The sequence below is a fragment of the Drosophila obscura genome, unplaced genomic scaffold (assembly GCF_018151105.1).
Source record: "Drosophila obscura isolate BZ-5 IFL unplaced genomic scaffold, ASM1815110v1 contig_179, whole genome shotgun sequence".
Classification (NCBI taxonomy): Eukaryota; Metazoa; Arthropoda; class Insecta; order Diptera; family Drosophilidae; genus Drosophila; species Drosophila obscura.
The window spans coordinates 231,548-257,450 of NW_024542766.1; the positions used below are offsets into that span (position 1 = coordinate 231,548).

The following is a 25,903-nucleotide window of genomic DNA, read 5'->3' on the forward strand; positions in this document are numbered from 1 at the left end:
CGACTCTGTCGAAAAACTCTTTAATTAACATAGACTGCATAAGGTTTTACATAGATTTTACATAGTTAATTTGGTTAAAATTCATGGCAGATGTAAGCTTTCAATGGCTGGTGATAAGTCCATCAGTTCTGCAGCTCAACCTTCAGCTTCAAGTGATCCGACAGATCCTTGTAAATCAGAGGGTCGACGTGGTCTGTTTGATGGAAGAGACGAAAGGAAAGGCACACACACGTATGTATATCAAAGTCAGAGAACATTTTGAGGGCTATTTATAGGGCTACTCACTGTTGCATTTGTACTTTAGATTCGACCATATAATCATCTCCTGGGAGAAGCAGAACACGCCCAAACGTCCGCCCTTGAGCGTGGAATCGTAGATGTTGCCCGAGTCGATGACCAAACTCTGGCCCTCGTACATTCTGTGTGGGAATAAAAAAGACAAGAGCTGAGCAAATGGACTGGACTCATGACTCGGGAGGCAATCACTCAACTGCAATCGTATCAGCCCGATCGCTGGACGATGAACCAGAGACCAGCGATATGAGGTCTTCTCCTTCCAGGCCACATTCCTCGGGTCCTTCCACAGCACACGCGCCTGCCCAGGCGTGTCACTGTCGCGCCACAAGCTGTTTCTCATCATAGACCCCGGGCCCGTGTGGCTATCTATGAGCTTGATCTGAATGCCAGGCTCCGCGGAGGCAATGAATGGCTTCGACTCCCAATAAGTCTGTGAGCCCTTCTTCCACTGGACCACATAGAATTTGTGATTGCTCTGGTAGCTGAAGATGAAGCCCGCATAGTCGTCGTCCGTGTCATCGTTCACATAGAAAGTGCCCTCAAAGTCAACGCCGCCGAAGGCATCGTCGCCCACGACCAGGCCCGGATCCGAGTTTAGGGTCTGGACAATCTCTGTGCCATTGGCATGGACCACCCAATTGGGATCCAGCTGGGATTCGCCCTCGGGATCCAGGCGTACTGATCGAATCGAGCGAAAGTCCGTGTGATGGATCATGGAATTGTTGGGGCAATTGTCAAGGATGTTTGGGATGCCATCCACATCCTCATCCTCCTCGCAGATGTCGCCCTTGCCATTCCGATTGAAGTCCAGCTGCTTGGGATTCTTGGCCAGCGGACAGTTGTCCCTGTAGTTGGGTATACCATCGCCATCGATGTCATCGTCGCAGGCATCGCCCTTGCCATCGCCATCCGTGTCCAGCTGATCCGAATTGCTCACCATGGGGCAGTTGTCCTCGGAGTCCTGGATGCCATCATCGTCCCCATCGATTCCACTGTCGCAGGCGTCGCCCACCAGATCCATGTCCCGATCCTCCTGCATGGGATTGGGTATCGTGGGGCAATTGTCGCAGACATCGCCCACCCCATCGTTGTCCACATCCGACTGATTGGGATTCCTCAACAGAGGGCAATTGTCCACCTCATTCGGAATGGAATCGTTGTCGATATCCTCGTCGCAGGCATTGCCCAAACCATCCCCGTCAGCATCCAGCTGCCGCGGATTGAACTTGTGTCCACAATTGTCGCACACATCGCCCACACCGTCCCCGTCGGCGTCCAGCTGCTCGGTGTTGTAGGCAAGCGGACAATTGTCCTTGTTGTTCTGCACCTGATCCCCATCGGCGTCGTCGTCACAGCCATCGCCATGGCCGTCCAGATCAGCATCCTCCTGCCCGGAATTGGGCAGATCCGGGCAATTGTCGCGCTGGCAGTGGAGCTCGGGACAGGCGAGCGACTGGTCTGGCCAACCATCGAGATCTCGATCCTGTCCACAGATCAGGCCATTGCCCGCCCAGCCAACGGTACAGCGGCACTGATAGTGCACGCTGTCGGAGTACACGCAGACGGCATTCCTGTCACAGATGCGTCCATCCGGGCACACAGCCACGGAGGATCTGTCCAGGCAGCTGTAGGTGCCATTGGTGACAAAGCCATCATTGCATTGGCACCGGTACGAGCCCTGAAGAGAGAGAGAGAGAGAGAGAGGAGAAATGTGATGATTACTAGCTCTGACAAAGGTATCCAAAATGCTCCTAAATCCTGTCCTTTACTTACAATCTCATTGATGCAGGTGGCGTGAAGCGGACAACTAAAGTAGCCCGACTGGCACTCGTCGGTGTCCAGGCAGGTCTGCTTTCTGTACTCCACCGACAGATGGTCCGCAAAATAGCCATGAGCATGGACGCCATCAAAGCCGCTCGGACAGGGCGTACACTTGAAGCCCGGATTGAGATTGTGGCAGACAGTGAGATCATCACAGGGCTGATAGATGGCACACTCATCCACGTCGCGGCAGCTGGTGCCGTTGATCTGGTGACCCTTTGGACAGGAGATGCATTGGAAGTAGGGCGGAAAGCCTATTCTCAGGCATTGGGCACCTGAATCGATCCAGAGAGAGGGAGAGAGAGAGAGATGAGCAATGGATGGGTGAGTAAAGGGATTGAAGATGTGATGTATGTGTTATTTTGATGATGTCGGGATTGATCAACACTATTCAACATTCAACCCACACACCAAAGACAAGAGAAGCGTGGCTTATCTTTGTCTTTGCACGTACTACATACATATATGATATACTACGAATATGATAAGCCTTTATAAAGTGCAACTCCATTTAGACTGCAACTCACTTACCCTCAGAGCAGAATCCACATTAAAAAAGTTATCTCTCTTCTGTAGTATGACCAGAAAATGATAGTGTATAAACATGAAGCGATTCGTTGAGATGAGGGAAGATGATTTGAGTGGAAGATGATTTCAAAGATATAGTACATTATATAGCCAATGATTGAGTTTATTTATTAAATACCAAAACATTACAGCATACATTTTTTTTGTTTTGTTCATTAGATTCTATTCGTATTTTATTACAGTAGTAGGGCGGGGCGGGACCGGGCCGGTAGAAGGGGTAAACAAATCTCGTTACACGTTTATAGACTCCACTTTCTGGGCATTCTATTTGAGTTGGGCCGGAGGGACATACATATGTACGGGGGAGTGGGGGGATATAGTATTCTAAACTTGTACACATGGTGTATCTTTGTGTATCATATTTTTGTTCGTTTTGTTGTGAAGATGGTGGGTAGGGGGGGACTGCTAATACTTGAAAATTCCTCCGTTTGCCAATCGAATAGAGCTTACAACTTATGACTATTTTATATAGGTAGTAATTCATTATGTGCACACTTTCTTCTGTTTTTTAATTCGTAATCATATATGTATATGAATATATATATGTTTCTCGTATGTCTTAGTCGAAACGCTGCTCTCCCGCTCTGTGGATTAGTTCGTTATGACCGAGTATTTGCGGGCCGTGTACTGGCTCTGCCTCTGATAGTGAATGTTGCCTAATACAAATGAGAATTATTTATTAGTTAATCGTTTATGTAATTGATCATATTTCGCTAATATATTCCACCTACTGCTAAATTCCAAATGGCAAATGCCAAAAGCCAAATGCCAATTTATCTCCTTGTACTTTGAACTTTTACCGCCCAAAATCAATTAGCTAAGCAAACCTGACATACTATATAAGGAAGGCCGCACAACATTCCAACACGCCTCAAACACGATGACTCTGGGACTCGGACTGAGCTCTAATTAGCTGCCTCGTTTCACACATTCGCGGGAAGCCAGAAATTACTCTTCGTACCATATAATTTGTCGAGGGTTTTCGTCTTTAATTCAATCAAAAGGGTTCAGAGCGAGTCCTCAGTCTCAGTCCCAGTCCCAGAGTTCAGACAAAGTGGTGGGGTCTTAATAAATCAAATAGTCGTGTGAATTGAGTGCGCTACAGTCGGATTCAAGGGGTATATATACTGATGGAAAATTATGGACTGAAATATCAGCGAATTAAGGCAGAGTTTTTGAAACAGCCCCAAACTGGATAATATTTAAAGGAACTTGGTTTGTTTGAATAATTTATGATATTACCTGCAAGTGGATTCCGGACAGCTAGCAATAGATTTTTATTTTAAAATTTAAAAATGTTTAAACAGAAATGTGTACATCTATTCTATATTCAAGTTTTATCTGATCTAACAACAAAAATGGTGTGTTAATTGTTAAAGTTGTTAATATGAAATCTCGAATATTTTTTGTTTATAGAACCCCCCAATTTTCCCTTGAACGATTGATGTCTATTTAAATCACCAAAAATTTCGAATCAAATTAAACCTGCCACTCTTTTAGTTCCCAGTTATATGATCCTATAGCTACCCACACAAGAACACGATTCCAAATAGTGGCACGACAAACTCAAATTAGCCATAAAATCAACAAAATGTCCAACAATTTCTTGCCACAAACAAAACTCCACTTGAGCACTAATCGCGGGTGGTGGGGGAAAGAAAACAAAAACAGAAGAGAGAAAAGAACCCATTCCATTTTCATTCCATTCGATTGGTTTGGGTTGGGTTGGACGACTTACCTGAGGGGCATGGTGTGTCCAGGCAAGGATTACGTAGAGAACATGTGCGTCCATCACCTTCGTAACCAACCGGACAGGAGTCACACTGGGCTCCGTTCACGGTATCGTGACACTGAACGCCTCTGCAAAGAGAACGGAAAGAGAAGAGACACACAGATTCAGTTGGTTAATGGTGGATCAGTGGATCGGGCAGTAGAGGATGTGTTGTGTGCTGCGTCTCATATCCCCCTCTCACCCCACATATTGTTTATTATTATTAATACTGACAGTCAGGAACAAACAGCAACAAAAGACTGTTAATGTTAATGGGGGGATACAGAAAGGTAAACCATACAAAGGCAAATTTATTAATGATGTTTAGTGGAAACAAAGTTACACAAAAGGCAGTGCTTGACCAGCGAAAGAAAGATCTGTGAAAAGAGAAAAGGTTACCCCTATTGAGAGGGACGGGACGACATGATGGGGCCAACAAAAGCAAAGCGCACCGACAAAGCGCAGTTCGACAAGCGACAAGACATGTGCCAGAAGGTACGGTTACCCTACCCTCTTCCTCTCCTTCTCAGTTTTTTTTTTCGGATGCTTTTGGGTTCCGTTGATCCCCCGTAACCGTACAGGAAGAGCCGACACCGACCAGGTTCCCAAAGAAAACAAATTACAATTACAAGAAAATCTTATTAAAACCCAGAGAAACACAAATAAATAAAGGAGAAAAGAGGCAAAACTCCGGCTGTGTGTAGGTTGTGTAGGATGGGAGATATGGATATGATATGATAGCCCATGGCAAAAGTACGAGTATGTACAACAAAATCCAGGCTCCATTGCATGGCATGGCCCATGGACATGGGCATTGGCATGTAAATGTAAGTAAATTTCTCCCAAATACAGGGGTCTCTTATTTATGCTGAAGAGTGTGGGATTTCTTATGGCTTTGCAAAATATTTACATATCATGACATGGTCATTAGTTCGCATCGGTCTCTTCGGTTCGGCTTGGTACGGTTCTGTTCGTACGGGTTGCAGTTACCCGTTACCCTCTGTCCACTGGGCAATGCTTCAGCTTTATCTGCATCCTCCTCGTCTTCCAGTTGAAACTTAATTTTCAGGCTCGCTTTGCAGCAGCCCACTTTGACAGAACATAACTCACAGCAGTCCAATTTTCTAGGAAGATCACCCATCGGGCATCACCCATCAGCAGAACAACTACCGTGCCCAACTGACCCAGAAGCCATAGTTTCCGATATTTTATGGCTAAGCACACAATGCCTTTTTTCGCTTGCCGGAAATCTCAGTCAGAGTTAGGGCTCTACAGAGAGACCCTTGGACGTGGCCCCAACTTCCCTGCTTGCCCATAGCCCGGTAGTAAATAGTAATCATGGAGGGAAGTTTAAGCCACCAAGAAGGATATAGTCACAGTGTGAATACCCTTAAATGGAATTAAGCTATTATAAGAAGCTTCGCAAAATTATTATTATATAAACAAATCCATTTTTAATTTGTTGCACCCATTAATGTGTGTGGGTGTGTGAGGTAAACAAAAGAGACAAAAATGATGCTCTTATACTAGCGTAAAAATGAGAGCATGGAATGGGAGAGTACTAAGCTGCATACGCATTTACATCGCTCTCTCCTCTCTCTATTTTCAGTTTCCTGCCATTTGCACGCGTTCATAGTCAGCTCCACGTTCTTTTGCCAATTTCGGGTCGTGAAAAGCGGGAAAATCGTGGAAATCAATCGGAAAATACTGTCGCGCAATTTTTGTTAGTGTAGTGCAGTGAAAAATATCAAAAATCATGACCTTAACGTGTTTAATCCGAGATAATGTGCGTGTGTGTGGTGCAGAGGCGTACCAAGAGGGAGAGGAAATAAAAATGGCAGAAAAATGACAACGAACTGAAAGTGCAGTGCAACAAGTGTGTTAATTCATTATTTAATTAATTTCCTGTGCAAATAAGCCCTGGGTACCATGCGTGCTCCTGGCGTCTTGAATTTGTTTTCATTCGGTCACGCGGTCTCTTTGTTTGTGTGTGTGCGAAAAAATGCAAAAAAGGCGCGAAGCCGCTCTCCCTTCTCCCTCATTTAATGCATATGCAAAGCAAAAAGGAAAGAGCGAGTTCCAAGCCGATTCTCTCTCGTTCCGAGTGTCACAATTAAAGGTTGGAAGATCAAAGAAGGTACAGGGAAAAGTGTGTTCAAATAATATACATATATTATTTTTAAAAGATTTAAAAATCTTTTAATTGGAAGAATAAAGGGAATATTATTACTATTAAAATTGGCCCCAAGTCTTGTATCACATTCCCTACTCCCATTTAGGGCAGAGTATTATAACAACATTTTTGTTGGCTTAACAAAAAACAAACCTGAGTAGCAAAAAAAAAAGATTCAAATTTTGTTTTTTCTATTCTTTGGCGCTGTCAGTTGATGAGACTCATCAGCCTACGGGCTCTGCTCTCGGCTTTGGCGTATCCATGGTGGGCAACAACACACTTGTCCGGAGTACCGGACTGCAGAGTTTGTGCGTAAGCATTTTGGGGGTTCGGCTGTGGCTGCCACAACGGGGGACCACGGACTCGACCATAGGCCTGCCATGCCTCCAACTGGCAGCGCAACGCGCAATTAGCAAAAAGTGTTAAGTACTTAAGTGGCAAGCGGTCTGAGTCAAGGCGCGCTGCTGTCCACTGCCATGGCCATAGCCATATCCATGTTGGATATTGCGTAGGGGTTTTCGCTTTCTGGCTATGTTCCCAGACGCCTCCTCCGACTCCTCCTCGCACTGGTACTGGCACTAACACTGGCCCTGGCACTTTGCGCTTTTCTGCTTTGTTTCAGTTCATTCGACCATATTGTCTGTGTCTGTGGCTGCTGCGGCATCGTTTGAGTGCTGGGAAAATATCCAGTCGAGCGCATCGAGGAACGCATTAGCATTTCTGCCACTGACCCCGCCCAATGTCCATCTCCAGCTATTCCATCCCCCCATGGTTATCCCATAGTTAGCATGACGAACACACTCGGAGTTTTGGGATCTCACTAAAGCTGAAGCTGGGGCTGGGGCTCGGCTCTCTCGATGTTCTGCCTTAACTGCCTGCTTCTTGGACGTTCTTTTTATTAACCACGCATTCATAATTCATAATTCCAATTTGCTGGCTTGCCTCTGCGTCCCTGGTCCCTGCTCTTCTTGTGATTCCCTTTTTTTTTTTTCTGTCGAGACCAGTTCAAACACCAACCAAAGGAGCCTTGGAAGGGAGCTCCTCCATCAGGAGCAGGGCCCGGACCTGAGTAATGTGTGAACATGGTTCTGAAGCATGCAAAGGCTTTTAGGCCATTTGCATCTGGTGCCTGGGTTCTGGTTGGGGGGATTACAGTGGAAGGAATTTATATATGATAGACGTACGAGATTTGTCAGGGTTTGGCAGATAACTAATCATTGATTTTAGCCACTCATTTCCCCACTAAGAGTCCTTCTTAAAGTTCTTTCAATGGTCTACCATCGATCGTAACCCTAACTCTTATGGGTTTCCTTCTACACTTCGCTTCCTAGCTTCCATTAACCCTCACCCAAATTGCTTCTAATGGTAGCGCATGCCATGCAAATGCCCAGCACTTACTTCTAACAACAAAAGAGCCAAGAAACACACTTGGCTGCCACTCGTATCTGGGCTCCCTTTTGGGGGAGCAGGCAGCCAGGCAGGGGGATCCATGCAGTGCCACCATCCTCAATCCATTCCATGCACCAAATCCACCTCCTCTCCTCCTATGGCGCACGCTTTGGACAAACTGCAGCTAACTGCCATAAAGCGGCGTTTATTTTGCCACAGGCCACTTATCTGTGAGGTTGCTTGACTCTGACTCCGACTTCAGCTGTGGCTGCGGATCTCGACTTGGCCCGGGCTTGGGCATGGGCTTGTTTTTGTTTTCATTGCTGCGCCTGCACATGGCCAAGACAACCGCAGAGACAACGGCAATGTGCCAATATATGAGGTTTATGCGGTGAGAGCTTTTGGGAATTTAGTTGAAGATAAAAATTGCAGTCAAAAATAATTAACATTAAGTAGACTTTAGCTGAGTAATATTTGTACAGAATTTTTCTAATTGAAAATTAGTTGGTGAGGGGAATGCAAATGTATCTTTATTCAAATATTCAACAATTACCCAAGGAACACAATTTCATCCCAAAACTAAACGAAATTCAAACTCAAAAAATTCAAAACTCAAACGAAATCAGCAAGAAAATCACAATAAATATATACTTCAGCGTATAAACTTGGCCCCAGCTGGATTCACTGCCAGTCAACTATTAATTTGAATTCAAGCAGTCAAACGCTGCCACAGCCACAGCCGTAGCCCCAGAGTCAAGAGCCACAGCAACAACAACAACAACAAAAACAACAAAAACGAACCGAACCGAACCCACCGACGACAACGACAACAACGACTTGGAATCAATGGATCCACTTTTTCCTTGATGCGTAGGCGAACTTGATTCCCACTGAGATATGCGTTCCACCGTTCCACCGAACTTTGATGTTTTCGAAGCTGTGAACCAGCCTCTCCGGTTGCTTCCTCTCTTTCGTTTTCCTGCTTTTTCCAGCCAGACTTCGAGCCATGGCCGTAAACGTTTTGTTTGGGCCACCAAAAGAAAGAGAAAAAACTAGAGGGGGGGAATATGCATAGAGATTCGAAATTCTGTGGGAAAGTTGCCACAATCAAATGGAATTCTGTCTCGAAAAATGTTCAGCATGCCTCGTACACATGTTGCAGACTGCAATCGGTCTTCAAATCGGAATCTCTTTCTCCAATATAACCCATCCACATATCTATCTCTAGCTGGGTAATATAATCTCCCCTTGGTCTTGATTGCACTGCTGATTATTTCATCGTCTGCATAATTTTCTAAATTCAACAACAGAAGTGTAAGTGTGTGCAGGGAAGACTGATTTCTGGGGCGGAGGCGCCTCTCGACTGTCATCGGCCTGGGGCTGATTGGCTTTTCAGGTGGTCAACCGGTGGAGAGTGGAATCGAAAGTGCTATGAGTGTGCGAATGATCTTTATTTGGAAGATGAAGGCAGAGCGTTAAGCGATAAAAGGGGGGATCAGATAGGGATTTACCCAACATGATGTTAAGTATAGGAATCCCTAGAACTCTACTCTACTCCCCATTCATGTTTATTTAATAAGGTCTTGGAATACCTGAGAACATTTTTCAATCAATATAGAGCGCTACTAAAGGGACCGACCACCGACCCCTCCTCGGTTAATATTGGACTCCAACACAAAAGAGGGGCACCACAGGGATGTGGATGGGATGTTCATGCATAACCCCTATTAAAACAAACACTGTGGATAACCTGCGCAACAAAGGACAAGCAACAACAGGTGTGCATGCCGTTAGCACAAGTTTTATGGTCTTTTAATAGAATCGATCGACTCCGAACGACACCAAAGAATGGACTTTAGAATCAAAGTGGAAACAAACAAAGCGTTGACCATGTTCTCAGCCATGATTCTCAGCCGCATTTGACTCAGATGACATTTGGTGGGTTCTAAATTAAAATGATTGGGGGAATGGGAGATGAGTAAAAGAAAAAGGTAGGGGGAATGGTGATTCAGTTTTTGTGGCGGCTTACCACACACATTGGCCACATTTCATCGATAATGAAAGATGACAGTAACGAGTCGGCGGCGATCGACGCATCGTGACAACATTTAAAACAATTTTATGCAAATTAAAATACGGTCAGAGGCGCACCTTACCTCTCGGCAATCCAAACAAACCAAACCCAAACCATACCCATCCAATCCGATCCCTAGACACCTACAACACTCGGTGGTTCTTTGGCCAGGCTTTGGTCTCTGCTCTGGGTCTGTGGGGGCTCTTTTCAATAATTTACACAAATTTATGGTCCAATGCTTCCTATGCGCGTGGCCCAGGGCACACAGGCGCTTGCTTCTCGCATTACCAAAGGGCTACCCAGTCCCCCAGTCTATGGAAAAAATAACAGAAATCACTTTAAGTGTTTTGACACAATGAAGTCAGTCAGTCCTCAGCTTCGAAGGTCTGGAGTTGGATCTGGGTCTGGGGTTCTTATGGCAAAGGTGCGGGTTCATTTTAACTAATTTATGCGGCTGTTTCAAGTGCCATTTGTGGTCCAGACCTCTCACATCTTAGGTCTCCCAGGTCTGTGGATTGCTGTATTGCAAGGGTTTTGTTGCATTTTGTTCGACAATAGCATCAACCCAATATTCTTGAGTTCCATCACCGTTACATCGCCGCATAACTTGTTTCAGTTTTGTTTAACATATTTATGAAATTTTCCAGTGCCAGAATTTATGTTTTTATTAGGGTCCACCGCTGCGCTGAGGGTCTTTTGCATAATTCGATGATTGAGATTGAAACAAATTTGGCATTACACAGATACGGATACAGATACAGAGCCAAGAACAATCTTTAACTATTTTATGGATTTCCGACTGTGGGAGACTCTTCCGGTTGTTGAAAATGATAACTTAATATGGGGGCTGTGGGTGGCTTGATGTCTAACTTATGTGCAGTGAAAGGTTTTCCTTGTCTGAAGCCATATTTGGTGGGAGTTTTTGAGAATACATTTCAGCAAAGATAAGACCTACTCCCATTTTTGTATCGCAAACACATGAAAGAGATCTTTTGCTGGATAGTAAATGTGCTTCGTAAAGATCATTTGAATACATATTTCCCGACACTAGCTTGATTCGACTAAACTGTCCCGAAGCGACAAGGGATTAGGAAGTCTTCTTCGCATTCGGATTGACATATCTACGATCTACGAAGCTTATCAGATGGGAAGAGGCGAGAGGTGGAACTGGTTTCAGAATCACTCAAATGACTTACACAAACTTTTACACTCGGAGAAAAATAGCATTGTAAAAAAAACACACCCATATATAAATTAAATATTCGGATTTTTAAATACAACTTAATGGAAATTAAGTAGAATTCAATTTAATTTAATTTAAATATGAAATTTATGAATATCAACTTGTAAGTGAAATTTTAAATTCAAGTGTAAATATTCGAATCTGACGTCCTTTTTTCCCTGGGTGTAAGCATACTCTACTCCACTCCACTTATTCTCTGTTCTGTTCTGTTTATTTATTCGTAGAATTCACCAAGTAAATAAACCTCTAAATGTGAATCCCCTCTCAATGGGCGCATCACTTGCTTATCAATCACACATATAGATATAGATTGAGATATGGATGTGAATGGGGATGGGGATATTTGTGTGACTGAGAGGTGCTAGCTAGTCAAGGAGTTGATTAAGCTAGTGGCCTGACTAGATCATCAAACCATAAACAACATCAAATTGCCATTAAGGCCAAATGCAAATAATTGCAGAGTCAGTCGGAGGAGAGAACCTTTTGGCCGGATCGGCGGCGCTTTTCAAGCCCTTGGAGCCCACAGCATGACAAATACAATTAACGTGGATGTAATCGCCACGCCCTTGACGCCATTAAGAGCTCTACAAACTGCGTTAATTTTCTACACAACATCTTGAGAGAGAGAGAGACATAGAGAGGGAGAGGTAGGATGGAACAGGACTTAGCAAAAACTTACGGATAGCATTGGAAGTTGGCGCAGGTGACGCCCGGCTTGCAGATCTTGCCATCGCCAATCAAGCCGGCAGGACAACGGCCACACCTTGGGCCAGCGGCCGAATCCAGACAGTCGACACCTGAAAGAATTTTGCAAAATTTAACAATTTTGAATGCAATAGAAAGCTTTCGAGCTATCGATAAAAGCGCACTTACCGCGATAACAAGGATTCGCCGTGCGACAAGTGGGCTCCAGTCGCAGCTGATTATCCCCGGATAGGGGATTCTTGCAGCCGGCACAGTTCTCCAAGAGCATACGCAGGTAGGCAATCTCCTGGCGCTGGTGGGCGACGTCTTCACGGAGCAGCTTAACCAAAGCCAGTAAATCGCTCAATGATCGTGCGAGGGCGTCTGGGTTGGAATAAAAACACAGACAATTACAGCAACAGTAACAACAACAGTTGAGGGTAGAGTTCCGTTCCGTTCCTTTCAGTTGAGGCTTTAAATAAAGCAACAATAATTCATGAAGACTCTCGGCACACAGAGGGTCTCCGGTATACGGTGTACGGGGTCCGGGGTCTGCGTTTGTGTGGGAAGCGTTCAAGCGTCTGACAAGATTAAGGTCTAACCAATGCAAAAATCGCACTCATTTTAACCCATGCACAACGCACACAACATCGTATGCAGTACAGTGCGAGTACAGGCTTGTCGGGACCCTCTCTCTCTCTCTCTCTCGCTGTCTCTGATTGCAACCTAATCCGCTTTGTCGCTCCAATGCACTCCTTCGGCGCTTTGAACAGCGCTGCTAATGCGTTCAGAGGGGTTTTAGTGGAGCTTAATGCAATGGGCCAACAAAGCCAAGCATCCACAAACCCAACATCCCGAACCGAACTCTCTCTCTGAGTCAGGACCTCATGATTGATTGAGTCACTGATGCACTAATGTGGGATTGCACAATGGTAAGTCGATGGAGAATAATAAACACATACATATATACATATATGTATGTATGGCGGATTTTATTTTGGCATAAATTAAACTGTGAGTTAAAGCAGATTAATACCGATTTCATGACTTTACAGCAGAAGAGAGAACTCAGAAGAATATGACATCTTCTTAAGGGGAACTGTAGATATAGATAAGTAACAGCTGTGATACATTACTCAGGCCAGGGTACTCCCTAATTGAATTGCCAGTATGAAAAGTGTTTCTATGATTAATGCTTTTAATCCTCTTATCTTTCATTACCAATTTGCCTGCCTATGATCTTCATTAGGGCCGAAAATCATCTTCAGTTTACCTGGCTAATGCCTTACAAATCTGGCAAGCAATTAATTACAACACTTGCAGACAGCTACATATATAGAGCTACACACATATATACCCTAGCAGTGGTACCCACACCGAAGACTGACACTGTCTTTGCCAATAAGTCGCCGCTAAGTGCTCCAGAGAGTGAGCGAGCGAGAGGTAAAGGCGCCCACGTAGATACAACGCTAGTGAACGGCAAGATATGACAAAGCCCATGCATAAGTTGTGCACTCGTTTGGTACCCTGCCTAGTGGCGACCCAGCATAATTATTATTTATCTGGCTCAGCGCAGTGCAGTGCAGAACAACACCAAATTGGTAGCTGGCTCTGATCTGTACCGATCTGCCTGCCCCGCGCAACCAATCTCTCAGCAGCCTTTCAGTTGACATGGGTACGGTCCGGGGCGGCATATAAATCGCAAAGGCACAAACGTAATGAATGAATTACGTGGCTATGCCGACGACGACGAACGAGATAGAAACGAAGGTTGCCAAATGTAACCAAAACGAGATCGAGAGACGTAGACCCCGGAGATCTGTGACTTGGAACGGATGCGTTTGGGCGTTAAGGCGGCGACGTTTTCAATGTTGACAAAACTCACTTCGGCAGGCAGGCAGGAGGCAGGCAACCGACAAAGTCAGACATTTGTACAGGCCAGATGTGCATTTGGGAAACCAAGAGACGATGAACTAGTTTAGTTGTTGCCATGTGTCTTACATGATGTTGTACAGCCTAAGAGGTATACCGATGATAGATATATCAAGGATATATTGATTCTAATTGAGTTTTCGTTTTCAGATTACTCGAAAATTGGAAATGGTGTAGAAATCGCTGTGAAATTCTTCCTGATTTAAGGGGTTTTATATTCTATTAAGAATAAGTCTTCGATCAAAGAATTTCAACTTATGTTTAGCTATAAAATCTTATATTCTCATTGCAATTTTTCAGGAGAGGCTTGTGTTCGTTTTCAAGGTCTCGCACACATGCCATGCCATTGACATTTCAAGCCCCCGCTCAAACCAAAACCAAACGATCCCTCAAATCAGTTCCACAACCCACACTCTGCAACATTTGCTTAATTGAATTATGTTCCTCAAGAGACATAACGACAACGGACAAGAGAAAAGCCAAACAATTTCATCAACGCGTCATCTAAGCCAAAGACATTCGGAAGAGTTTTCAGAGATCAGGCCTCGCCTCTGGGGCATGAGTCGTTGACTGCTTTAGGACTACCGACTGTCAGCTGCTGACAAAAACTGTGTGGAACTCAGATTCAAACCGATGGGTGGTGCAGTGGTGCTGTGGTTGTGTTGTTGCGGGCAACCTACCTTCACAATCGCCATGCAGAATGGGTATATCTCCACGCTCAACGTCCGTTGGCACCTCCTGGTGTCGATGATCTGTGACTCCTTCCCGGGAGATGGTTGGCTCGTACCAGCCGCGCACATCGCGCTTCTTGTTCTTCTCTGGAATGATCGGTGGGTTGTGGTGGACTGACTGGCAGCAGACAGCTCTCTCAGATAAACTTACCACGTTCCGTGATCTTGTTCCGCAGCATGCGTCGATTGCCCCGACGATGCAGACCTTTCTGGCAATTGGCCCGCTGCAGGGAGTGCTCCATGTCCGCATCAAAGTGCAAGGGATATTTACGCTCACGGAACTGTCAATGAAAGACACAGATTTCTCTCAGTTGTATATCTACCCCCAATAGAGCACTAGAAGAAAGATCCTCCCCACTCACCAGCTTGATCACTGGATCATCCATTTGTATGTAGAGCTTGGCCAGATTCATTTCGATGTCATGATGCGTGCTCGCCTTGCAGTCCACAAAGAGGGTGATGCGGTTCTTGGCGAACTGTAGGGCCAACGATCGTATAGTACTCGTCTCGTTGATGTTGGGTATCTCAAAGTTACGCGACTCGGTGGCTCCATTCGCACTAATGTCCAGTGTAACCCGCTGCTGTTTGCGGTCCAAAAAGAAGGACATCTTGTGCTTCAGCATGGGGAAATCGATCATAAAGAGGGCTTCTATGGAAATGTGCAGCTTCCGACGTGGTCTAAAAAAGAGCCCAGAGCTCAGATATTGTAACCTCTGAAGTTAGTATGAACCTAATTGATGACTTACCTTATGTGTCGGGTGGATATGACAACATCGCCTTTTCGTATGAACTGTTCGAGTTCGGCGGAGGCAACTGTGGGTGAAAAACAATAAAGATTTAATTATATAAAGAAATAGATATATGGGAAAAGAGGATAAGAAAGTTGGGATATGGAATATAGAAGCAGTACAGTATGATTATATAGTGGTAGCTAATTGCTGATTAGTTAAAAGGGGTCTTTTGGGCAATATATTTTTTTATTCTTTTATTTATTTATTTACTATTTTTTTATTTTTAATAATTTATTTATTGTTTATCAATGAATGCGGAAATAGGACACTGCAAATACGCTTAAAAACATTCCTTTTAGTATAATCGCGAGTAATCTCTCACCTTATCAGACACTTCCCTTTTTGTGGATTCACGCTGTCAGAGAACTGCTAAGAAGCACTTCCGTTCCTCAAGCAGATAATCAAACAGATCGATTACCAAATCAACAGCTAAACAAATACCGAAAATTCAACAAAATAAAATTCGGTTGGGTCATGTTTGTAAAACTTAATCGCGAGAGCAAACCAAAAGACTTTGCCACTTGCTCTATTTATCCACAAACATTGGCAATTGCGTTTTTGCGCCTGCCACAAGATTACGACATTCGGACACATTGAACATGGAACTGTTTATTTTGGTCACCCCGAGAGAGATCGCCTTGGTTGTTTCTGTTTCTAATCCAGCGGCATGTTAACCCAAATAAATACGAAAGACATACTCGTAGTCGGGGGTCCGCTCCGTATTTGCACAATCCGCATTCGAGTGCGAGTCAGCGGACTGTCAGGGCAAAAGAATCTATCAAGCGACGTCTCTATATAGAATTTCACGCATTTGCTGGGTTATTTGTCTAACTTTTGACAGGCTCATGATGCCGGGTGGGTGACCTTCACGACATGGACACGGCTATGGACATGAGGCACAGAAATTGCATTGGCCAACTGCATGCTAGAGCTTCAAGCGAATGAGTCTCTCTCTCTCTGCTGGTGCTCGTGATCGGGCACCGCAAACACCATCTACGGGTTTCAGGGAGGTCACCAGCTCAACAACCAATGAACCTATCTGACAGTTGACGACATTTTCATTGGGATTCAAGCTCCAGCTCGAGCCCGAGATTTTCATAAATCGCCAAGTTGGATACGATGCCAAGAGTACACTAGAGTGCGAGTATGGCGTTTCGGGCGTTTTCTCGGCAAATATTGACACTGGGGCTAGCCAGCCAAAGCCTGGGCGATCATTCGCGTGTTTGTGACCATAAAAGAAACGGTAAAAATATGTACATACATACACTGGAGGGAATTTCTTTCAATAAAAATCATTTGATCCTTATTGAGAGGTTTTTGGTGTACTTAGAATGATTTCTTTCAGATCCGTGTACTGTGTAATATTGGGGAATAATTACTGTAACGCAGCAACAAGATCTGCATCTGCAACTATTTAAAGGGGATCCAGTAGTAGTAGTAGATGTTCTCCATAAATTACACTTTCTACTGGCATCGAATGATTCAAAACTTGTTTCATTCCACTAAGCGGCATTTAAACTTTTTCAAAAGTCGAACTTGACTTTATTTAAACTATTTCTTTCAGTGCATTTGCACAATGGAATTTGGGCGAGGAAAAGAGTTGAGTGGAAGACGGGTTAGTCTCTGCCTTGTTTTTACACTTACCTGGATCCAGTGAGAGTGATGCAACCTCTACGAATGTCAGCGCCAAGGCGGTCAACCCGATTAGCAGCACGCGCGTCCAATTCATCGTCACAATCTCAGCAGGTCTGTGGGTTGGGATGGTACGACTATATATTTGTACGTATGGCAGTGGAGGGGCCACAAAAGTTTGTCCGTCCGCTGTAATATAAATAAAAGCATGAAATGAAACGAAAAAGAGCAGAAAATCGGAGATGATCAGTCGTCGGTCGGTCGGTCGGTGGTTGTTTATTTTTGTTTTAAAAATAAAATTCCCCGATAAAACGAATTGCGAGGCGGTGGCAGCAGGCGCATCGTATAAAATCGCATAAAATAATAAATAAAATTCAAATTAAAAATGTAAAAATGTAATAACGAGAAAAGAATTAACCGAAACAGCGAATGAAATGCCTGGGCAGCATTTTTGAAATTTTTGAGCAGGCACCACCATTTTCTGTGCCCGTTTCCCCCACTCTGCCGGAAGTACTTGGTCGGGTATCACCTAGATAACTTTATATATATATCTATGGATCTCCCCCTCTATATCTTTCATCTCGTTTGGCCATTTGTGGGCGTCATCATAATAAAGCATTTCGTAGGCAAAAGTTTTATATTTCTTTCTGTAATTTCCATGTGCGTGGATTCTCTCTTTGAGCTGCTTGAGATTTATGTTGGATTTTTGCAATAATTCTTTCGTCTCGTCTCTGCCTGTTTTTTACTTAAATAAATGTTTGGTTAATTCTGTAAGTTAGTGTGGATTTTGCCTTTCTGTGTTTTCAGGTGTTTCCTCGAGCGGAAGTTCTCTGGAAAGGTCGATAGAAGCGCTTCGGTAGATGCTGAACTAAACAAAATAAATATTTATGTTTTTTAAATGTAATTCCTGGAAGTGTAATGCGAGAGTAGGTCCCATATTCCGATTTTATTTATGAATGGGCCTCAGTTCTGTTGGGGTTTCACGTGAGAGAAATTAATTTATAGCACAGAAATGGGGTAATCATTTAAGTTTCTCCTTTAAAGTACTCCGATTTAGCCTACAGTTTCATTCCTAAAGGAATTTCAGAACCAAAAAGTAGATTTGAAGTTTTTCGAGCTCCAAATGAAGCAATTAAAGAACGGGTTTCCTATCTACTGCTCAAATAGATGCCGCCTGCCATTTTCCAGTTTTGTAATCGCCTAATGAATTGCGGAATAATTTACCCAGCCATGTTGTAAGATATACTACTCGAATAGCTCGAATATCTGAAATTCGATTAGATTATCATAAAGCACAAACAAGTTTTGCCCACCAACACAATTTTTACAACTGTTTAGCCTTTTGTTTGTTTTCCTCAGAAAATCCCATCAATCTGACAGCTTCTTCTCCTTCAACGGCTTCTGTAAATCGAAGACAATTTTCTATCGTTCTCATGAATCTTCAGCGATCAAAGAGCAACTAAAGTTCTGCAATTTTCTGTTTTTCAGTGTTCATAAATTCTGTGTAATATACAAATTTAACGATCTATAAAATAAAATAAAATTTAGGAAGACCGCTCGACGCAATAAGTGAGCACTGATTGGCATTAAGCGAGCGGGGAAAAATCGTAAAATGGCTGATGCATTTTAGCTCTTTTTTTCCCAGTTGCAATTCGGAATTTGAGCAGCCCACAAAAACGTCAAGAAGTGTTATAAACTACACAAACAAAAACCTAAATCCAATTGGGAGAAAATTCATACCAGGTCTCATCTTCAAGAAATTACACAATTTCCATGCTTAAATAAACACAAGAAATGTGGCCAAGATTTTGTTTGCTTCAGCTTTAGCTTTAGCTTCAGGTCTGTGTTTCAAAGGTGTCCCAGGAATGTAGTAACGGTCGTCGATGCTCCCCCAGCCACAGAAGAGTACACAGAAAGCCAAAAGCAAATGTCGTTATGGCCATACAAGAGACGACAAACCAACGACAACGTCTCAGATACTGGTCCAAAATGTTGACTGACAGTTATGGATTTATAGTAGCAGTTCCCTCGTTGCTGCTGCTGGCTCGTTGCTCCTCGTTCTCTTCGCTACAATGTCACTGAGTCACAAAGTCTCAGTCGTCAGTCGTCGGGCAGTGGCATTAGGATCTATTCCGTTTATGGGTGTAATCGCAATTACCAGAGCACCACCACAATAACCACAAGTTCTTATGGGTCTCAGTAGCTCCTTCAGGCAGTAAAAGCTGAAAAAGAGTTGCCAGGAGAGAAACTTCTTGGCAGAGAGTATTTGGGGAGTATTTTAATGTTTTTATGTGCCATATGACGGAAGAATTACGAAAGCGGATTAAGTGGATGGGTGTTCATATCTTAGGTGTTCCTTACCTATAAGGTGAAAATATAGTGAGGAAAGGAAAAAGCTTCTAGCTAAGATTTTCAATAATCTTCTTATCGATCATTCCCGACCATTCACAATATCTACTTATGTATGTGCTTGATTGATCAGTAAATTAAGTAAAAACTCCAGCACAGATCTTATTCCCTTGAAATATCATCTTAACAGATGACAAACTTAACCGAAAGTAATCCCATCTTCTTCCGACCATTACCCATAAGTTCTTGAGGCTTAACTCGATCAATTCTGTGAAAGGTTACCTAGAACTTAACCCGGGCAGTGCTTCAGATCTGTGCCAAGTGTTCAGTGAAACATTTATTAATAGCCAGTTAAGTTGTTCAACCGCTGGCTACCGCGAACCACAACCAGAACATTTCCCACCAAATGTCAACCAAGTAATCCGCCCCCAACACACACACACACAGACACATACACAAAGAAAGAAACCAGAAGCGGGAGACACCTTCAGAGAATGGAAACACCTAAACACATAATCCTCAGGCCTGAAATTTATTAAATACTTTTTAATACCATTGGTTTGGTATAGATCATGCATATATCAGGCACACAGAGACACAGAGATATATCTCTGTCCAGTGCCCACGCATTCAACAACATACTATAAGACCCTCCGCCATGGAGACGCCAAACCAAATCACATCGACATCGTTCACATCCACATCCATATCCACATGAACTGCCGCTGAGACGACGACGCCACATCAAGTTAATAAAGCGGACAAATCAAAAACAAAGTCCGTCTTTACGAGCATATCGAGAGGAGGAGTACACCCTCCGTACAATGATTGACATTTAATTAAGCAAAAGGCAAATGCACACGGAAGCCGCAAAGCAAACAACTGACGACCAAAAACCGCATCAATGGGCAGGCCAGAGGGGTTCTGGTTAGGCAGGAGGAGGAGGAGGGAGAGAGAGATGCAAGGAGATGGGATCTTCACCCACTAGTCACCCAGAGTCACCCGGGTTGGACCCCTTACTGATCCGACAGAGCCGATTGAACAAGTTTAGCGTCATCACCAACCAGACGAGAGTGACTGTGACTGCCAGTGACAAAAGGCGTTTCTGGTCTATCATCAAAGGAAATTTGATGCTTATCGGAAAAGTCATTTTCATCAGATCGAATGGGTAGCCGTAACCGTAGCCGTTGCCTGGGGGGCAGCAGTTGGGGAACCTTCATGAGAGTTCTGGGCAGCGAGGGTTGGTCGAGGTGTATGCAAATATCGGGGGTTTGATCCCCGTCTCAGACTCCCCCCGACTCATTGATAGACTCTCGTGACTGCCCTCGTGTGGCATTAGAAATTCAAATATTTTGACTCTTTTTGCTGGTCGCAAGAAGCAGCATGCAACCTCAGCGGACGCGTCCCCCAGGGCGTTTAAAAACAGCGCAAAAATATAACGAAAAGAGGCAAACAAAAAAATAAACGCTGGGCTGAGCTACTGCGCATGCGCGACTGCTGTTGCTGTTGCTGCCGACACAGCTGCCGCTGACGCTGCAGTCGCGTGTGGGCAGGACAAGTTTCGCGTCAACGTAGCCGAAGCTTTAGCCGTTGGTGCCGCAGGCGTCGTGTCACTGAAATCAAATCAGCCGCGCTTAAATGCTCAGCCGAAAACTTCAGTTCGAGCCACAGATGGAGACGCGGTGCGGGACTGCCTCTGCCGCTGGCAAACCTGCTGTCAGATGCTGGTTTGACATGGAAAAAATCTATGACGGCGCCTACGCATCCCCGGCATCAAGAAAGAGACACAGGGAGAGCCGAGCCGTGCGGTGCCGCAGCGAGAGCGTGGAGACCCAACTAAGCCACTTAGGGAAATTCTTCAGCGGATTTTCATTTGAAGCAAACTTTCTTTAGCTTTTGTCTAATATTTTCCAGGCACTTAATAATTGGAGGCCAAAAGAGCTGCAGCCTGAACTGAATTGATTTTTTGCTGCCTGATAAATTGGTTTCATCATCATAATGGGACTTTGTATAACTTCCGGCGCGCGAGTCGAGTGTGCGCGCGAGTATCTGGGGAGTGCGTGAAAGTGACAAGATTAAAGCCCCGGGGGACCCTGATTCAAAGTCGAGTTCAATAGCGACACTCGAACGGCACTTGACGGGCCGGGCCTCATTTTCATTGATTTCTGTATTTATATCGATTTGAATTTCGTTTCGATTCGATTCGGATTTTTCCACATTTATTTTTCCACCCAAAAATGCAGTAGTTGACAGCTTGAAATATTGGCCATTCAGGTGTCGGAGTCCTATTTCATAATATTGAAAGGTCTGTCAATTAAATGGCGGCGGGTGATGGACATTTCTGGTATGGTAATTGCCACCTGCCACAAGTTGCTCATTCGAAGAAAACAAAGTGTAAATGTTGGGTATAATTATTTATAGAGGGATGTAATTAAAAGAAAAAAAAATTACGAAAAATTATTGAGTAGAGATTTGAATGAATATAAAAGACAAAACTGGAGATGCTATGAAAATAAGTATAGGTAAGGTAACTCTTTGTAGATATGTACATTCCAGCCTATGCTAATTCGAAATGACGGATGAATAATTTATTCATGGGTACAAAAATACATTCTTTAAATACGTATTAGATATAGCCGGCAGCTAGAATCTGTCGCAAATCATATTAAATTGCAATAAACTACCATCTACCACATGCCACGTATATGGTGGCTATATAATTATACGATATCGTCAGGTGTTTGCCGGACCACACCTCTCGCATCGCAATCTCCTCCACGACATTTGCATATCTGCGCAGAATATCAAATTATAGCCAAACCAAACAGCGACGCAAATATCTTCCCTCTCCATTCGGATCTAATCAACAGGTTATAAATGATATATTTTATGCCTTGAAAAAGCGTATAGATGTCGTTAATTTTTTGTGTGTTGGTGAGGTTGTCAAAACGCTTTAGAATATGTTTAATCCATCATTAAGCCAAAAGCCGAAAACCCATTAACTTATGCTGATGAACCATTAAACCGAACTTTTCATTTGAATTCAGTTTGAATCACATTTGACGCCGACAGTCGCCAGTCCAAATATTATAACACAAAAAGACAAGAAAAGACTGATCTTTTATTGTGACTAAGGTTTATTTAAATTGCAAATTTATGAATTAAAAAATTTGTTAGCCCTGTGCCCCGCAAGTGGTCGGAAATTGGTGGTTGGAATGACTATCCACTGACGATGCGCTAATTTGCTGCTGCAACAATTTTCCACTTGATTTGTATTTGTTAACGAACCCATAACTCGCTGTGCCAAGCGGAAATTCCAACAATAGCAATATTATTTATGTTTTAATAATAAATAGACACTCTATATATGGTCTGCACAACGAGAATGAGCCAGAGAGAGTGAGAGAGAGATATCTGCCGTATTGAGTCATCTGAATGGGTTATAGAGGAATGGATTGAATGGGAGGCGAATAAATAGTTTTTTGACTTTTATTTATAGAGTTTTTGGTCGTAGATGAATTATTAACGTAGCTGAGGGAATGGCCTTTAATCTTTAAACTCCACCATCAAGTGGCATAGCTCCACTAGGAACACGCTCCAATAAAAAATCTTAATTCCCAGTTTAACAAAATTTTCTGTCCTTAGGAAACATATCCTTTTTGGAAGACACATTCCTCAAGTTCGTATATTTAGAGCTTTTATTTAATTGTGCTGTGTTTATCAAGCAGCAGTTAAGTAAATCTTTTTTTTCAAGTTCAAAGTAAATTACGATACTCGAACCTTCTTGAAGACCAAATCCCCCTCAGGTCACGACGCCACTGCCACTGCCTGTCGTTATATATTCAAATAATAAAAATAAAAAAATAACCGCAAGACTCTGAGAGACATCTTGGAAAGGCAGTTATAAATTGTTATGGAGATCTTTTAGCTCTTGGCTCTTGGCTGTGGGCGTCTTTTAATTGAATCGCTTTGGAATAGAGCAGTAGAGCGGCGTCTGCGCAGAAGCAGGCCACTTGATGGGGGAAATCAAACCAAATCAAATGAAATATATGGCCAGAGAATGTATTTAAACCAAATATACATATTTGTGGCATTGTCTCCGGCTACATTTGGTCAACAGTAAAGCAGTAAACAAATTGTGGCTGCTGTTTTGGCCGCAACTACCAGTTCGTATATTTCCCCATTTGGGTTATGGCAAACAATTCCCCTATATGATCACATAATTATTGTTCTCAAAGAGACATAATCGGGGGCTTATATCGGATCTTTAAAATATGTGTGGAAAGTCCAGTAATTAATAAATTATGACTGGACTTTGGTATTTATGGGCGCCAATGCAGATAAGACCCCAAAGATCTACCAATAGATTAATGTGTCGGGCGCTCTGTAGATGCCCCAGGCTGCTGCTCTCAGGTTTTCCTATTGGGTGTGGTTAATTGATATGTATCGGATAGCATTTGAATTACAACAACAATTAGCGTGATTTATCATCAGATATGAAATGGCGGTGAAATAAGTCGCATATAAAAAAATATTTATAATTTGGCCCAATCAATAATGCAGCGATTATCATGCCATAAAGACAGATAAAACTGAGTTTCGGATATTGGATAATAAAAGGGGAAATAGTTGATAGAGAGGAGCCATTGTATTGAATGCGTATATGGAGGTGATATTTTGGATTTTATTTGAAGAGCTTATTTGGTTAAGTTTTATCCCTTTTCGTTTTGATTTTTAAGAATTCATGGGAAGACGGCGCTTAAGTCGTTAAATATCTGAGATTCTCCAATATCTGCTATTAGTTTTAATGATGTAAATACTCGTTTTAAGAGCCCTGAGATACAATTTTTCTCAGAGTGTAGACTCTCTAGATTTAAACGAAATTCCCATATAAATATTTCGGGTGCACTTATCCTGTATCCCCAAACAATTCTCCCACCAGCTGTAATATATGCAAAGTTATTTCCAAGAATTAAATCGGAACGTACTTTAGCATCCGCACTTATCCCACTTTCCCAGAGACTAGACCAACCAACCTACTATTTATAGCACACTCTTGAGCGCCTTGCAGGCCGAGATCTGTGAGATCTGGGCAACCTTCACACTCACCTTTTAGTCAAGGCCGCCGCTCTCCTTTTGAGCAGTAAGTATTTTTGTGTCGGAGGCAGAGAGACAGCTCCTTGGGCTGTTTAGCCACTTGCGTCTGTCAACTCGTAATTTAGAATGGAAACGACTTGAGTTGAGTTATTTTTACGATTATTTCCACTCTTTTCCGATACACACACACAAACTCCAACAAACGGTTCTGTATACTCGTATTTTTTTTTATTATTATTTTCCTTTTCGAAGATCAAACAAATCGCACAATCGTAGGGCCTTCACACTATAAGAATCGATAAGGAAACGGATGCATTAGATAATTTAAACCCTTTTCAAAATATCCGAATGCGACACACATAAATCCGTTTCGACCGAACAGAAATGTAGTTGGGGATGGAGTTGGAGGTTGAAAGAATGAGGTAAAAAAAAAAGAAGGGAGACACACGCGATGAAGATCTCTGGGAGCTGATTTTATTAGAACGAAATCAACATGCAACGCGACGCGACGCGATCGGTTGCTATTGGAGAAGACGATCCTCCACTGACGGCAACTGCTCCACAACTGACTTGATGTGGGGTGCGGTGCCTCTCTCTGTCGCGGTCTTCGTGCTAATAAAAATTAAAACACTTTTATGCTATTAACAACAAGAACGCAAACGCGACGCGGACACCGACACGGACATGGGAGGGACATGGGACACCTTGACAGCGGAATGGAAATGGAAACGAACGATGCTGAGGATGCTTCTGGGGACTGAGGACTGCGACTAGCTCTGGGTGGTATTGGAAACTGTCAAAAACTTTGTCAGCGACAATTTAACAAGCGGCCCCATCCCCAACCGACGATCCAAATGATTTGAAAAACACACACTTAAAAGCTGTCATAGATCACGTGCCAAAATAGCAGGCATTTTCTCGATTAGCGACTACGATGCCGATGCTGATGCGATATCTTCGATGAGTTGTGTTTCGTTTCGTTTGTTCACCTGCTGATCGATCCGTACCGTACCGTCTTGTTCAACGTGCAAACGCGCACTGAAACTCTGAAGGGAACGCCAAGGCGACTAGTCCGCAGTCGCCGCAGAGGCAGCGGCAGTGGCAGAGGCAGCGGCACAAACAACTTGTTGGTGCCCGGTTTCCCATTGGCGAGTTGCCTGATTGCAGTTTGTTTTGTTCTCAGCTGTTGAGATGCCGTTGACTTGCTGCTGCTTTTGTGGGGCTCTTTCTTGCTGTTGCTTTTGTTGCATTTGTTGCTGCCTTTTGCTTTTGCTTCGGCGACGCGTCGCAGGCAGGCAGCATTTTGTCTTCGTTTGTGTTTCTTTTGACGC

General features: G+C 43.5%; 1 protein-coding gene across 5 annotated transcripts; it reads right to left on the reverse strand.

Annotated features, from left to right (window-relative positions):
• LOC111074159 (cartilage oligomeric matrix protein) lies at nucleotides 1–25,640 on the reverse strand. 5 transcript variants are annotated; one of them, XM_022366836.2, is made up of 14 exons: nucleotides 25,580–25,640; nucleotides 24,585–24,858; nucleotides 17,139–17,315; nucleotides 15,450–15,516; nucleotides 15,066–15,381; nucleotides 14,855–14,984; nucleotides 14,653–14,790; nucleotides 12,230–12,424; nucleotides 12,036–12,153; nucleotides 4,445–4,566; nucleotides 2,071–2,393; nucleotides 492–1,975; nucleotides 286–419; nucleotides 1–193 (listed from the first exon to the last, which is right to left on the reverse strand). In XM_022366836.2, the coding sequence occupies exons 3-14, from the start codon at nucleotides 17,221–17,223 to the stop codon at nucleotides 123–125; spliced, it is 3,183 nt and encodes a 1,060-aa protein (XP_022222528.2). In that variant the 5' UTR covers nucleotides 17,224–17,315; nucleotides 24,585–24,858; nucleotides 25,580–25,640; the 3' UTR covers nucleotides 1–122. The 5 variants fall into 5 exon arrangements, with proteins under 5 accessions (XP_022222528.2, XP_022222526.2, XP_022222527.2 ...); XM_022366834.2 differs by having other exon boundaries at nucleotides 25,562–25,621; XM_022366835.2 differs by having other exon boundaries at nucleotides 25,447–25,608.
• Between the last annotated feature and the right edge of the window lie 263 nt (nucleotides 25,641–25,903).